Source organism: Hippocampus guttulatus, chromosome 9, assembly GCF_054856545.1.
Source record: "Hippocampus guttulatus isolate MCC_2025c chromosome 9, RoL_Hgut_1.0, whole genome shotgun sequence".
Taxonomy (NCBI): Eukaryota; Metazoa; Chordata; class Actinopteri; order Syngnathiformes; family Syngnathidae; genus Hippocampus; species Hippocampus guttulatus.
Genome location: NC_141269.1, coordinates 16649579 through 16665795, shown reverse-complemented (window position 1 = coordinate 16665795; position 16217 = coordinate 16649579). Strand labels below are relative to the sequence as shown.

Sequence of the window (16217 nt, the reverse complement as noted above, 5' to 3'; positions counted from 1 at the left end):
TGCGACCTCGCAAATACCTAATTTACAATGGGGTAGGTTTATAATGGGAGACTTGTCGGACCGAGAGAGCTCAGGCTGCTCCCGTTCTAGCTTTTAAGATAACATCCTTTTGTTAAGTTCACGGCTTCTGATCAAAATGACTGCTGCTTGTGAGAAGACAACATCAACCCCTGGACACCATGTGAGGGACATCCCAAGCTGCGCTCGCGGACCACCGACCTCCAGCAGGAGCCGTCTGATCACCTCAGGAATGAACTGTGTGTTCTAATTGAAAGTCTCCTCGACTGAAACTGCTGTGGAATGTGCAAATACCCCCCACACCCATGAGAAGATTGTGTATCAGGGACACCCTTCCAATAATTGCAAGGAGACAAACGCGGTTTACATGGCAGAGCCAGCTGGAGAGCTGCTCCGAGATCGTGAAACGAGATGTTTTAGCGCACTCTCTCTTGCAAGAAAGACAACCATACCTGCCTCCTGAGTCTTCCTGTTCCTCATGTGTTCTTAGTGTCAGATTACCAGCATTAACCTAACAATATGCATTGAATATTTTGACAAAGGATGTCACAGACATGTCATTCATACGCCTGGAATGTGTTTTAAATTGTGAAAAAAATGCATATGTGTCCTTTAATACTTTATGGTCAGTGTATTGAAGATTAACCGTCATTATTGTGCAGAAGACACACGTTACTCATTCACTCATGACAGCCAAGGAATTCCAGGGAAGCAACAGAGTAACAACAGGCATCCCACAGTTTAAGACCATGATCAGTTTGTGCATAGTTTGGACTTGCTGGTATCCTATCTTTGATTGAGTTCCATTTTCTTCATTTTTATTTTGAATCAGAATTTAATGTATTTATTCAGACTTTCGGGAAAAAAATGCCAGCCATTTTTGGTGACTGATATTTTGGAAGATAAATGAATAGTGCACATGCCCTTACAATGTCTGTTCACATCACTGTCAAGCACACAGTAGAGAAGAGTTGACATCTGTAGCCTGGGTGGTGGTTTCTGGCTTTTGGACAACATAAATATGCAATATGCAGGGTCAGGCAAAATGATCTGACACATTTGTAGGTTAAATAAAATGCTAATAAAATAAAGAAACAAAATTGTTTTTATTTTCAAAAAGTACATATAATGCCATTTGTTTTTGTATATGGGGTCCATACTTCTTCAAAGCTGATAACATTACAGTGACTGTGAACTCTGATCAATATTGTGAGATGCTGGAGACTTTTCTCAGACCAAAAATGAATATGTGATAGAAAACTTTCGTGAACGCCTTCAACAGTGTGTGGACAATAATCGACCCCATTTGACTGATTTAATTTTGAAAACATAATGAAACAGAATGGCATTATTTGTACTCTTTGAAAATAAGAGCACTTTTTTGTTTCCTTACTTTATTTGCCTTTTATTTAACCTACAAATGTGTCAGATCATTTTGACTGACCCTGTACATCTGACTAAAAAACTAATGTGCTACTACTACTATCAAATGAGAAGCTGCTGCTATAGTGGTGTTTCCCCACACTCCCCTGAGTTGGATATTCAAAATTTTTGTTTTTATTAATGGAAATAAAATGAAAACAGGCAGTTATTTCATGTTTGCTTTTTATTATAATTATTTGAATTTACAATATGATACAACGTATTGTAATTTATATACACGAGATCCCACCATTTTTGCTATCGTGGTTTCTGAATAATAACTGAACAGTCAAACAGTTTTATTCGTTGACCGGATGTTGCTCGGATGATTTCTCCCCTGAAGATAAAAAGGAACGAGGAAGAAAATATCTTTGGTTAACTATTCCAATTTGTCAACATTTCGCCTGATATCTGAGTGGGTATGCTTACAAGTGATTGGGCCAATGGTGAGTGGCATCAGAGGAGCAGAGTCTGAGACAGAACGTCGTACCCTCCTTGTGCAAGGCTACAAAGTGTGCCGTGGAAGCATGTAAAAAGTAACAGCATAAGCAGAATTAAGTAGTAATTAAACAATGGACAAGTCGTTGCCTTGCTGTGAATCAAACGGAATAGAAAAAAATTACTTACCGGAATGCAAGAGTGCCTCCTGCGGTCACACAGGCTGAGGCTGCAGTGGAGGTAAACATCTCGGTATTCTCCCTGTAGCAGGAAGAAGAGGGCAGCGAAACGAGCCCGAAGCGATGAGCCACTCTCGACCACCGACACTTGTTGGCGGTCAGCGGGACATCTAAAACAGCCGAGGGGACATCATTGGTTATCATCCTTTTTTAGTCATGAATCGATAGTCATTGCACTGAGCAGACGCATACTTATTTTGGATGAGAGTGTATCGCTGAGGGGTCGCAGGGTTTGGGGAGTGAGAAGCGAAGCAATCCTCCAAAACAAGTGCCAAGCTGGGATCTCTTTTGTCCACAGAGACCCCCACATACAATGGTGAGCCCACTGGAAGGAAAACTGCACCCGCTGGATAAGGCTCTGTGTAATTGGAGTTGCGGAACAGGACCATGGAGGCTCTGGCTTTGTCACCCGAGCCAACAAGAGCACCTTCCAGACTGTCGAGAAAGAGTACATATCATCAATCAAGATAAGTGTCTCTCTTCGCGATTATTCAACAGCCCTTAACATCGTTTATGAGACTTATTATTGCTGACTAGACATGCAATGACTGTACACCTGCAACACTGTTTCTTATAAAATCAAAGTTTCCTACACGAGAGCTGAATCAATTAATTCACTCACTCCAGGTAGGGCCTGACGGCGACATTCAGCCTGCTGTCTGTGTCCAGGGGATAGGCACACGAGAAAGGAAGTTTCAGAGGAAGAGAGAAGGATGCGTTGCTCAATGGGTAGATGAATAGACTGTTGGAGTAGATGGCGTGTGTCCGGTTGGTCTGCAAGACAGATGTTAATGAGATAGAACATTAACATTTCATTCAATCACAGCCTTGTTATTGGTGATAGAGTTCAAGAAAAACATGGCCTTCAGTCTGGCTAAGTACTTTTGTGGTACTTCTTGAACATTAGCATTTGTATGGCACTAACAAGAGACGATTGTCATCAGTGCTGTTTCACAGATTCATTCCCTGAAGCTGAGTACAGCAAACCCCCGCAATTCGCCGATGATAAACATCGGGCTAGCCCATGAAGAGTGAAATCTACATATAATTGACAGTCATTATGCATGTATGAAAAAATAAATATATGCCCCAAAATTCTTGAATAAGCAGGGATACTCCCCCCTCCCCCACAAAAAAACACAAGGATTGCTACCCTCAAAAAATATTGACAAAAAAAAGATTGACAAAAATAACATCTGCGAACAGGTGAATTCACGTGTGCCGACCCGTGAGTATTCGGTAGTTGACTGTGTGTTCGAAACCAAGTCAAGGACCATGACCTTGAGGTCCTTCTGTTCATGTACTCATATCATTTCATTCACTGAATATTTTGCATTCCAAACAAGATCCTCAAAGTCCTGAGCATCACAAAAGACAGCACAACAAGAGACCCACCAGATAGATGTGTTAAGGTGTCGTGTTTTTTGTTTTGTTTTTACCGTCAGCGTGTTTCCGCAGGCATGTGCCTTAGTGTTGGCCTCGTACAGCACAATGCCACTCTGCACTCTGACCCAGGAACAGTTGTGGACTGCCAGGTTGCCAGAAAGTGGGTTGTAACCAGCGCTTGTTATGCTAACCGAATTCAGGCCCACTTGGATTTTGTCAGGACCACAAATAAGGTGTGAAGGTCGGAGAGAAGGTTGGTCAGCTAAAAAAAAAGGAAAAAAATGTATGGGTTCATAAATTTCATGGTTTCAGAGTAATTATGCCAAAACTGAATCCAACTTTAAGAAGTTACCTTCACAAACAACACCAGCATCCTCGTGGTGACCACAGTTGTGTCTCCCAAATCCAAGATGTCGGCAGCTTGTTAGTGAGGTTTCATTTCCATAACAACGAACATCATCCAACCAGATGGGTCCACAGCCCTGTCCAAAAGCTGCATTGGGCGGTGCTGAACGAGCCCTGCCGCAGTCCAACTGTCTACACACCACGTTGGCGTCGGTGAGGTCCCAAAGGTCGTCACACACAGTCCCCCACTGTCCATTATGGTAGACCTCAACTCTTCCAGAGCAGCGGTTGTCAGAGTTGACCAGTCTCACGGGTGAAGCAGCTAACACAACAGACAGACAGAAGACTCACTCGGCGATGAAAAAATGTTTTTGGATGTTTTTTACAAGGAAAAATTTGGGTCAGTGTCCAAACGTTTACTGTATGGTTAATGACAAATTAACCCAAATGAAAACAATGTTGTTGTTTTTTTATATTATCTTGTTGAATCATAAGTGGAGCCAAATGAAACGACCTCAAAGATTTTCCTCTGGCGTTGGTGTTCTTTTAAAACCTCAGTGCCGTATGGTAATTTCTGGCTGTAATTCGTACCTTCACAAACCACTCCAGCATCCTCGTGGTGACCACAGTTGTGCGACCCGATCCCTTGGTGATTGCACTGTCCCAGCTTTGCTTCACTTCCGGTGCATCTGACGTTGTCCAGCCAAATGGGCCCTCTGCCCTCTCCAAAGGGAGCCCTGTGGAGGGCCGCCAGGGCCCTGCCGCAGCCCAACTGCCTGCACACCACTTGTGCATGCTTCAGGTCCCAGATGTCGTCACACACCGTTCCCCACTGCCCGCGTTGGAAGATTTCCACTCTGCCGGAGCAGGAGCTGTTTCCACCATTCGCCAGACGGACGTCCCCCTCATCGACTGGTCCCGCTGGTGTTGTTGGGAAAGGAGATGTTGTCCTAGTTGTTCTTGTTGTTGTTCTTCTTGTTGAATTACCGGTACTGTGACCCTCTGTCGTTCTACCCATGACATGAGTCGTTGTTTCAAAGGTGATTGTCGTTGGCTCCATTCCAGAACCATCAGGTTCAGCTGTCGTAAAATAACTTGTTTCATTCACCGCTGAGAACAAGAGAGTTCTGTTAGAATGAATAACTCCACAAAACCTTTACGCCGGCGGACCATTAAAAGTTGATTATCTTTGTACCTGCACAGTATGCCCAATGACACACGGGCGGCTTCACAAGTTTGTAGACGTAGTAGCTGGAAGCTGCTGCAGAGCAAAGCTTGACATGGATGCGGTTGGAGTCAAAACGGCAGCAGTCTTCACTCCAGGTATTACACACAGCACGAGATACAATTACATCAGACTGGGTGGGATGAGGTTCTCTTAGTGACATGGTGATATGGGTTCCACACTTAAATCCATGGACACACCCCTCAGGAATATGTGCACTGTCATGTCCAAGAAATAAGCGATACCAGCCATGAAACTCAACATTTTTGTCACACTTTGCAGGTGAGGTCATTCCATGTTGTGTCGAACGCCAATCATCGTCCAGGACAGTGTAGCCCTCGCAGGGGTCAGCACATCTTGTCCCATTATTTCCAATGCAGTCCATGCCTGTTGGACACACTGTGTTTCCACAAGTGAACCGGACTGATTGTGAGGAAGGGCCCGATCTGGAGAGTGCGGCAGGCTCGAGGCATTCATAAGTGCCGGGTGTGTTTTGGCAAATCAGAGGTGCCGTGCAAGGTGATTCGGCGAGCGAACACTCGTCCGTGTCCACGCAGCCACTGCCAGGTGCCCACTCGTAACCTTGACTACAACAAGAGCCATCGGCACAGTCGAGCGTATTGTAACAGGTGAGACCGTCGCCTACAAAGCCATCGTTGCACACGCAGGACAAGCCGGTAAAGGAGTCGCCTCTTTCGTCTGACTCTTGGCACATCGCTTCTTCATGGCACAATTCGCAGATGGAAACAACTGAACCTAAAAAGAATAATTAATATTTAATTCCAATTTCCACAAGAATCCGTAAAAAGACAACTCACTTGATAAAAACTAATGGTATGGAACATCTTGGTTTGAACTACAGTCTCAGGGTCTGATGAATGTGTGAACTGCATCTCGGGTAGTTTGGAGTTCGGCCAGTCTTGGAACTCTGAACATTTTTGCAGTCAAAGAATTTGGGATTGGACCATAGTTGAATGGTCAATGTGGAACAAAAGAACCAAGGTGAGACATAGCCGAAGGCAAAGTTCATCCATCCATTTTCAATACCGCTTATCCCGAAGAGGGTCACGGGGGATGCTGGAACCTATCCCAGCTAACTTCGAGCAAAAGGCAGACTACACCTCAAACTGGTCGCCAGTCAGCCACTGGGCACATACAGAGATGAAAAACTATTCACATCCACATCCACACTGTCACTGAGTGGGAACCAATCCCACGCTGCCTGCTCTCAAGTCAGTCGAGTGTACAACTACACCATCAGCAACTCAGGCAAAGTTCAAAGCTTGAATTTTGCATCGTTTTAAATTTTACTACTGACGCCAGTTATTTGCTCATACAGTACATTAAAAAAACAAAAAAACGATGGTAACCTTTGCCTTAACCCGTGCAGTATTTAAAGTGGGTATGACGATGATAGTGCCCAAGCTTCCTGAAAGAATGCATTTATTGTTGTTTGTATACTGTAATTGGTTGATTTGCTTTGAATTACTTCTATTCTTCTGTCACTGAGTGTGAGAGGACATCAAACCAAATAATATCAAAATAATATTAACACTTTACCTGATCCTCTTGTAATGAGCTGCAAAATCAGAAACAGTAATACTCTTCTTGGCATCCCCATACTGGCCATGTGTCGACCTCGAAGAGAAAGACAAACCATGAAATTCATACATTTTTTAAAAAAATGCTTGATGAGATGTGAATAACAGGCAATCATGAAGTCTTGCTATTATGCATGAAAAGCAAATTGCTTTTCTTACCTTGTTACCTTGACAAGCTGTGCAGGAGCTGATGGTGATGGTTTAAAGTGAGGAAAGAGAGAGGGAATTTATAGCCCAGAATTTCTCGACAAGACGTCATACAAAACAGTCATTCGTCAAACACAAATGGTTCATTGACAATTCATACTGATGAGGAATTCAATTGAAATGTTACATATTAATCAAAACTACTTCCACAAAATAGCCCTCAAACAGGACAAACCCAGAGTCAATAAACTTTATGGGCGTCAGTCAATATCAGGATGAAAAGACAACAGAGGATGACAAATGTAGTTTGTACATTCACCCTGTTAGTGTTAGACACATACCAAAGTATATTATGCAACATGCCAATATGCAGTATGTGTATAAAACCTCTTTTATGCTGTATGTCCAAGATGATGTATCATTAATTTTTTTTAATATTAGATATACTGTATAATATTATTCATACAATATAAACTTAGATACAATTTCAACAAAAATATGTTGTGAGTCTTATTTCCTTATACAGTACTGGACATCATTTTTTTGAAAGGTTACCAACTTAATTTTATTTTCATTTTTATTTTTTCATCTATTTATTTATTGTGTTTATTTTGACTGAACAGTTCATGTTGTCACCCGCTTAAAATAATGGCCTAGTCATATTTTGCCCAAAAAAATCTCCTCAGGATGCTGGCCATCTCTTCGAAACTGGCTACATAAACAGATCATTCAATTCTACCCCTGAAATGACAATCTGAAAAAAATATAATATAATCAGTCTTTAGTTTGTGTGTTTTGTGAAAAAAATTGAAAAAATTACATATTCTTTAAGGAAGGCGATATTTAACCATAACGAATACAGATTCATTTATGTTCATGAAAGTTTCTCACCCTTGCATGATAAAAAACCAAATGCTTTTACTTTGTGTATTCTGTAGTGCGGTTATGCAATAGTTTGTCAAAATAATTAATTTCATAACAGCATATACGGTACACCCTCTGAAAATGTTTTATCCAGCGTAACTGAAGTAAACGATTAACTTGTTGCTTTGTTCTACCTAGAGTGCTTACCCAATACGAGCAATTTCTTTATGCCAGTAAACTGCACTTACGTATTCCTGAAATTATGCTGTAAAGCAAGCAAGCACTTATTGTAATTTGGGTACAGTTATGGAAGTAGGACCACCTCATCGGCTGGGGATGTCAAAAGACGTGACTGCACATGGTGACAAATCACTGGACAGAAGGGTTATATGGAGGGTTAATTTCCTGAGGAATCTGACCATCCTTATCGTAGTATGAAAGACCATGTCAAGGGAATTACAAGATTTGTTTAATAATACAAGGTGTGTGTTTGTGGATCAATGCTGAAAGCATGTTCAAATACCACACACAGACAGCATCAACCGAGGAGGGCGATCGGCCAGGTCGGGAGGAGCCCCGGTTCGTTGTGATATGGAGAACCCCACTTTTCCATCCAGAATTTTGCACACGCTCCTCTTTCAGAATGTCCAAATATTTAAGACCCAGTGTTGGGACAAAAAAATAAAAAAATAGCTTGTTTTGCTAGACTGTTTTGAAAGAACAAAATACAGAACTGAGTTCAGTGCAGTTGAGACATGGCAATTTGCAGTGCTTTAAGTGGACCGGTATGCGGCTGTATGGAGGACCAGCACTTCTCAATTTTAGCCTCTAGCGGACCAGGACTTCATATGCGTCCACAGCACTGTCGCGTTGCATGGTGGTGGTGGTGGACCCCAAAAAGCAGGCAGGAGGGAGGAGCCGGGTAAACTTGACAAATTGCATTAAAATACTAAGGAAACGAAATCCAGAACACACAAAGTCTGGAAAACAAAACAAATCCAAAGTAGCAAACAAAACCATGGCATAAGCAAAAAACAAAGTGATAAACACAAACCAACAGAAACCGTGACAGCAACTAACATGACAGAAGCAAACAATGACCTGACCATGAGTGGGCGGGCGGGAGTCCTTTTATACGACTAATTACATAACGACCAACAGGTGTGCAGCTGCAGGGGTAGCCCTACAGTGCCACCTGTTGGTCACAAACAGAATCATGACAAGCACCCTCCCTTGTTCTATTTCTCTCTTGTCTTTTGTGAAACTGATACGACTCCTTCATTAAATTCAGTACCTCAAAAAATAAAATACAATTAAATTAAATTTTAAAAAATAGAAGCTAAGCAAATAATACATTTATGCAATAGACTTAGTAAGCTTTTATTGTGAAGTTGACTGACGTGGTGGCGCGCTTGACTCATCGTTTCGACATTTCGGCTTGCCTTGTCACAGTTTTACATTACATAGTTGCGACTGAAATCTACACAACAATCCGAAATCCTATTCAATCACTAATTTAGAGTCGTATTAACCGCTTTGTGACTACACCGTCATTGTATGATACGGCACAAGTGTCCACCGTTTACAACCAGCAATTAGCCGCTAGCTGCTAGCAATTAGTGCCCAGCTGGCAAAAGCAAGTATCACAGGTCAAGTGTATGTCAGAAAAAGTTTTAAACCGTTGACCCTATAGATGTTGGCGTGGCACCAAAAGGGCCCAAAGAGACCCTGGACTGGTGATGATGATGAGGATGATTCAGACACACATTAACCTTGCGAGTCCTCACGTGGTGGGATGCCTCCGAGCGGCGCGAGGGGTGAAGGCCGGCGCTCTTGGGCACCAGACGCGGCTAAATGCCCACCAGCCGGCGGGGAAGGAGGTGGGGTTTCACCGGAAGGTGAGGCGTCCAGCGCCACCCCACAACCCTCCTTAAACAATAATCAGGCGAGGGCCCTTCCAGGGCCCACACTGGGTGTGAACCTCACGAGGCACCAGCGAGAGTCCTACCAGGTGTGGGACCTGATGGGGGCCGATTGCCCAGGAGGAAGAGGAGGAGGAGGAGGAACCTTGCGAGTGAAGCGCAGTCAGCCAGCAGTAACGTGAGTGCTTCTGGTTCACTTGTTGCTAATGATGCGAGCAGGAATTGGACAGAACATGGCCACTGTTGATCAAATGACCAAATAAGGTACTAATTAACACATAACTGTTCATAGGGCGGCCCGGTAGACCAGTGGTTAGCGCGTTGACCTCACAGTGCAGAGGTCCAGGGTTCGAGCTCCAGTCTCCCTGTGTGGAGTTTGCATGTTCTCCCTGTGCCTGCGTGGATTTTCTCTGGGTACTCCAGTTTTTTTCCGCATTCCAAAAACATGCATGGCAGGCTGATTGAACACTCTAAATTGTCCCTAGGTGTGAGTGTGAGCATGGATGTTTGTTTGCCTGTGTGTGCCCTGCGATTGGCTGGCAACCGGTTCAGGGTGTCCCGCCCGTCTAATGCCCGAAGACGGCTGGGATAGGCTCCAGCACCCCCGCGACCCATGTGAGGATCAAGTGGATCGGAAAATAGATGGATGGATGGATAACTGTGTGTTGATTGATTATCTGTTATATTTATTTATTTGTTAAGTTCATGATCTGCTTTAACCCCCGGCCTAATTTATCTGGCAACAGGCGAATAAGGGGAGTATCGACATTTATTATTTTCCACTTTTGGCAGTGGCAATATTATCACATCCAAGAAATCATTTAGCATTTCTTTTGTAAAGTTTTGTAATGAAGACCACAAGACATTCTTTTCAAAGTGATTATATGCTTTAATTTGAAGATGATTTGTTGATTATTATCAGTCAGAGATTGTCACTTTCAAAGAGCAATGGGATTGTATGAGAAATAATCATGCTGTCCTGCACGGTGACATTTGTGCTGAACCCTTCTGTCTCACAAAAAAATTGAAAAAATTACGTATTCTTTAAGGAAGGCGATATTTAACCATAACTAATACAGATTCACTTATGTTCATGAAAGAGTTTCTCACCCATGCATGATAAATAACCAAATACTATTACTTTTTGCATTCTGTAGTGCGGTTATGCAATAGTTTGTCGAAATAATTCATTTCACAACAGCATGTACGGTACACCCTCTGAAAACATTTTATCCAGTATAACTGAAGTAAATTTATTTGTTAAGTTCATGATCTGCTTTAACCCCCGGCCTAATTTATCTGGCAACAGGCGAATAAGGGGAGTATCGAAATTTATTATTTTCCACTTTTGGCACTGGCAATATTATCACATCCAAGACAGAGATTGCCACTTTCAAAGAGCAATGGGATTGTATGAGAAATAATCATGCTGTCCTGCACGGTGAGATTTGTGCTGAACCCTTCTGTCTCACATTCAGGAGGTCCAAATCCAATCTATGTTGAAACATCTCTGTGTGGAGCTTACACTTTCTCCTCATGCTCGAGGGGATCTTCTCCGGATTCTCCAGTCACATCTGCCCCCACCGCCACGTCTCGAAAAATTTCTTTGGTTAATGAATTACTCATAGATTTGAATGAAAGTGTGAATGATTGTTTGTCTATTTGTTGCCTGTGTTTGATTGCTGAATGGTCGAGGGCGTACCCCACCTCCAAACCAGGTCATTCTTTTTTAGTGGATGTCACTCAGATGATTTATCCCCTGAAGATAAACAAAAGGAAAGAAGGCGAAAAGGCCTCTGCAATTATTTCTATTTTGTCAACACACTGTATAGCCTGATGGCCGAATGAGTATGCTTACAAGTGATTGGGCCAATGGTGAGTGGCTTCGTTGGGACAGAGTCTGAGACAGAGCGGTGTGCTCTCCTTGCGCAAGGCTACGTGGTGGGAGCACATGAAAAGCAAAAGGAAAACGTTCGAACCAAGTGGGTAATAAACAATGGACAAGTAGTTGCCATGCTGTGAATCAAACGGAATAGAAATAAAATTACTTACCGGAATGCAAGAGTGCCTCCTGCGGTCACACAGGCTGAGGCTGCAGTGGAGGTAAACATCTCGGTATTCTCCCTGAAGCAGGAAGAAGAGGGCAGCGAAACGAGCCCGAAGCGATGAGCCACTCTCGACCACCGACACTTGTTGGCGGTCAGCGGGACATCTAAAACAGCCGAGGGGACATCATTGATTATCATCCTTTTTTAGTCATGAATCGATAGTCATTGCAACTGAGCAGACGCATACTTATTTTGGATGAGAGTGTATCGCTCGGGGTTTGCAGGGTTTGGGGAGTGAGAAGCAAAGCAATCCTCCAAAACAAGTGCCAAGCTGGGATCTCTTTTGTCCACAGAGACCCCCACATACAATGGTGAGCCCACTGGAAGGAAAACTGCACCCGCTGGATAAGGCTCTGTGTAATTGGAGTTGCGGAACAGGACCATGGAGGCTCTGGCTTTGTCACCCGAGCCAACAATAGCACCTTCCAGACTGTCGAGAAAAAGCACGTCATCATTCTCGGTCATAGTTTCTCATCGTCGGAATTGAAATGAAAACTTGTAATTTAAAAACTTTGCATTTCGGTCGCAGGGATGTTAACTGTCAATGATAGTTAACATCCCTGCTGATGTTAATTATCATGTCATTTAACCCTTTCAGGGACAGCGGTTAATGCAGTGGACAGCGTATCATGTTATCAGGTTACAGGGTGCATGAAAGGGTTCAAATAATGACAAATCAACAATTCACTTTGAAACAAAGCCCCATGATACAAATGCAGTTCAATCTACCGTACATTTCCCATTGACCCTGACTGGCCAAACTGTTCAACAACTCTGCAATACTTTCCCGATAAACATTACATCAATTACTTATGACGGCAATTGGAGTCCCATTCACGAAACAACGACTCACTCCAGGTAGGGCCTGACGGCGACATTCAGCCTGCTGTCTGTGTCCAGGGGATAGGCACACGAGAAAGGAAGTTTCAGAGGAAGAGAGAAGGATGCGTTGCTCAATGGGTAGATGAATAGACTGTTGGAGTAGATGGCGTGTGTCCGGTTGGTCTGCAAGACAGATCAAACAGCACTTTTTGTTGAACTGCTGCCACTGTGGTCTGATTGGATCTTGAATGCAATGCAAATGTAGCAGGTTTTTGGGTGGGTTTTTGTGGTGTTCCAGATGATGTTGATTATTTTGTTTTTTTGATCGTTAGTCCAGATGAGTGTAACCATCGATGCTAAAGATTTTTTTTCTTTGTTGAGCTGGTACAAAGAAACATTGGTATTGACGAAGTACAAATGACCTAACCTATGAGGTGTTGAGGTACATGCGGTTGCATGACCCATTTTTTTCTTTGCTGTGTGTTACTGTCAATCAGTGGCATGCAAAGGATCACAATCAATATTTTTGTATTGCATACTGCAGTCCATAAAACTCACCCAAATTATCAGCAATTGGTTGCAAACGAGATTGAAGAATATTCGTGACACCATACCAATGGCATAATAAACTGCGTTGATTGCGGACAGCACTCATTACTCGGAGTGAAGTTGCAGTAAGTAAACTCTCGAATCGTTGCATTCATGATATCAAATTCATGATGAGCAAACTTGCACAGAAGCTGTTTTTAAATGAACGTGGGCCGAAAGTACAGTTGTGCTAAGGTGTAGTGTCTTTTGTTTTGTTTTGTTTTGTTTTTACCGTCAGCGTGTTTCCACAGGCATCTGCCTTAGTGTTGGCCTCGTACCACACGATGCCACTCTGCACTCTGACCGAGGAACAGTTGTGGACTGCCAGGTTGCCAGAAAGTGGGTTGTAACCAGCGCTTGTTATGCTAACTGAATTCAGGCCCACTTGGATTTTGTCAGGACCACAAATAAGGTGTGAAGGTCTGAGTGAAGGTTGGTCAGCTAAAAAAAGAAAAAAATGTATGGGTTCATAAATGTCATGGTTTCAGAGTAATTATGCCAAAACTGAATCCAACTTTAATAAGTTACCTTGACAAACCACTCCAGCATCCTCGTGGTGACCACAGTTGTGTCTCCCAAATCCAAGATGTCGGCAGCTTGTTATTGACGTTTCATTTCCATAACAACGAACATCATCCAACCAGATGGGTCCACTTCCCTGTCCAAAAGCTGCATTGGGCGGTGCTGAACGAGCCCTGCCGCAGTCCAACTGTCTACACACCACGTTGGCGTCGGTGAGGTCCCAAAGGTCGTCACACACAGTCCCCCACTGTCCATTATGGTAGACCTCAACTCTTCCAGAGCAGCGGTTGTCAGAGTTGACCAGTCTCACGGGTGAAGCAGCTAACACAACAGACAGACAGAAGACTCACTCGGCGATGAAAAAACGTTTTGGGATGATTTTTACAAGGAGAAATTTGGGCCAGTGTCCAAATGTTTACTGTATGGTTCATGAAAACTAACACAAATTAAAACAATGTTTTGTTTTTTGTTTTTTCCATATCATCTTGTTGAACCATAAGTGGAGCCAAATGAAACGACCTCAAAGATTTTCCTCTGGCGTTGGTGTTCTTTTAAAACCTCAGTGCCGTATGGTAATTTCTGGCTGTAATTCGTACCTTCACAAACCACTCCAGCATCCTCGTGGTGACCACAGTTGTGCGACCCGATCCCTTGGTGATTGCACTGTCCCAGCTTTGCTTCACTTCCGGTGCATCTGACGTTGTCCAGCCAAATGGGCCCTCTGCCCTCTCCAAAGGGAGCCCTGTGGAGGGCCGCCAGGGCCCTGCCACAGCCCAACTGCCTGCACACCACTTGTGCATGCTTCAGGTCCCAGATGTCGTCACACACCGTTCCCCACTGCCCGCGTTGGAAGATTTCCACTCTGCCGGAGCAGGAGCTGTTTCCACCATTCGCCAGACGGACGTCCCCCTCATCGACTGGTTGTGCTGGTCCCGCTGGTGTTGTTTGTAGGGGATGGAGGTCTGTCGTTTCATCATTTGGTAAAGTGGTTGGATTAACTTCAGGTCCTGGTGTAGAATCTATTCCATTCACCTCTGAAAAAAACATTGTTTTTCATCACACAAACATTGACAACAAGTGACTGAGAAATATTTTATTTTTATTATATCATCTAGCTAATGGATGGATCTTATGCTGCCTATATTTGAGTGTAAATTATTTCAAACGGAGAAATACCTGCACAGTAAGCAAGACGGCACGTCGATGGCTTCACAAGTTTATACACGTAGTAGCTGCTCGCTGCCGTAGAGCAAAGCTTGACATGGATGTTGTGTGAAGTAAAATGGCAGCATTCTCTCCCCCATGCGTTACACACAGTACGAGATGCAATCATATTAGACTGTGTGGGATGAGGTCCTCTTATCCACAACGGTGCATGGGTTCCACACATGTTTTCATCTATACATCTCTCGGGAATACGTGCATTGTTGCGCCCCAGAAACAGGCGATACCAGCCTCGCCACTCAATATTTCGGTCACATTTTGCCAGGTTGGAGTGATTATATCTAAACTGTGTCGAACGCCACTCATCGTTCAGGGCAGTGTAGTCCTGACAGGGATCAGCACATCTATTTCCAATACAGTCCATGCCATTTCGACATACTGTGTTTCCACAAGGGAACTGGACCGATTGTAAGGAAGGGCCCGATCTGGAGTGTGCGTCAGGCTCGAGGCATTCATAAGTGCCGGGTGTGTTTTGGCAAATCAGCGGTGCCGTGCAAGGTGATTCGGCGAGCGAACACTCGTCCGTGTCCACGCAGCCACTGCCAGGTGCCCACTCGTAACCTTGACTACAACAAGAGCCATCGGCACAGTCGAGCGTATTGTAACAGGTGAGACCGTCGCCGACAAAGCCATCGTTGCACACGCAGGAGAAGTCACTAATGGAGTCGCCTCTTTCGTCTGACTCTTCACACGTTGCTTCTTCGTGGCAGGAACCACAGCTGGAAACAACTGTCCCTAAGATGATGAAAAAGAAAAATGGAATTCTCCTGCGCACTCATGACAATAGTGAGGAAAAGTGGTCCGGAATACGGACAGAAGCATAAATACTTGAGAGTATATCGACAATCAGAATTGGAGTTTTGCTTCATCAATTAGTATTGAGAACTGAATGCAATATTTTTGGGTGGACATTTTTATCGTACTGTCATGGGATACACGCCGTAAACGTGTACTGCAAAAAAATAAAATAAAATTCTAAATGGGATTTTACAATCTCCTACCACAAAGGGGCAGACCAACAGGAAGGTTTTGGTTTGATTATAAAAACGGCATACCTGAAATCCCTCCGGTGTTGAGCAGTAGGATTAGGGGCAATAACACCCCTCCAAACATCTTCATATTGGACCGCACGCAGAACTTGCTGAAAGGCAATGATCCCAAGGTTAGACAGATTTCAAAGGTGCATTTTATTCTCCAGAAAATCAAGGGTTGTCTTTGAGTTACCTTCGAAACGAAGAGAGCCTCTGAGTTGTTGATGATGTTGCTGGTGATGAGAGTGTGACAGAATTTATACTGTCGACCAGCTTTTGGTGTCGAAAGATCATACAAAGCAATCAATTGTCTGA

At 43.6% G+C, this 16217-nt stretch overlaps 2 protein-coding genes across 2 annotated transcripts; both read right to left on the bottom strand.

Annotated features, from left to right (window-relative positions):
• Nucleotides 1–1649: 1649 nt before the first annotated feature.
• Nucleotides 1650–6694, bottom strand: LOC147200608 (uncharacterized). The gene is made up of 11 exons (XM_086119189.1): nt 6634–6694; nt 5044–5829; nt 4863–4991; nt 4440–4769; nt 3856–4170; nt 3557–3765; nt 2740–2891; nt 2310–2552; nt 2068–2227; nt 1870–1945; nt 1650–1777 (listed from the first exon to the last, which is right to left on the bottom strand). Exons 1-11 carry the CDS (start codon nt 6692–6694, stop codon nt 1740–1742), a joined length of 2499 nt encoding a protein of 832 aa, XP_085975315.1. The 3' UTR covers nt 1650–1739.
• Nucleotides 6695–10591: 3897 nt separating this feature from the next.
• LOC147200607 (uncharacterized) lies at nt 10592–15990 on the bottom strand. Its single transcript, XM_086121140.1, has 10 exons — nt 15927–15990; nt 14824–15606; nt 14244–14681; nt 13654–13968; nt 13358–13566; nt 12569–12720; nt 11903–12145; nt 11660–11819; nt 11466–11541; nt 10592–11366 (listed from the first exon to the last, which is right to left on the bottom strand). The coding sequence occupies exons 1-10, from the start codon at nt 15988–15990 to the stop codon at nt 11347–11349; spliced, it is 2460 nt and encodes an 819-aa protein (XP_085977266.1). The 3' UTR covers nt 10592–11346.
• Nucleotides 15991–16217: the final 227 nt, after the last annotated feature.

What these genes read in the sequence shown, in the direction of transcription:
- LOC147200608 (XM_086119189.1), bottom strand. Translation starts at nt 6,694, where the DNA reads ATGGGGATGCCAAGAAGAGTATTACTGTTTCTGATTTTGCAGCTCATT. An exon ending in TCATTGGGCATACTGTGCAG is followed by an intron (nt 4,992 to 5,043) that starts GTACAAAGATAA and finishes GGTTTTGTGGAG; the next exon opens with TTATTCATTCTAACAGAACT. An exon ending in GGAGGCACTCTTGCATTCCG is followed by an intron (nt 1,946 to 2,067) that starts GTAAGTAATTTT and finishes CACACTTTGTAG; the next exon opens with CCTTGCACAAGGAGGGTACG.
- LOC147200607 (XM_086121140.1), bottom strand. Translation starts at nt 15,990, where the DNA reads ATGAAGATGTTTGGAGGGGTGTTATTGCCCCTAATCCTACTGCTCAAC. An exon ending in TGCTGGAGTGGTTTGTGAAG is followed by an intron (nt 13,969 to 14,243) that starts GTACGAATTACA and finishes CTGTTGTGTTAG; the next exon opens with CTGCTTCACCCGTGAGACTG. An exon ending in CCTGTGGAAACACGCTGACG is followed by an intron (nt 12,721 to 13,357) that starts GTAAAAACAAAA and finishes TCTGTCTTGCAG; the next exon opens with ACCAACCGGACACACGCCAT.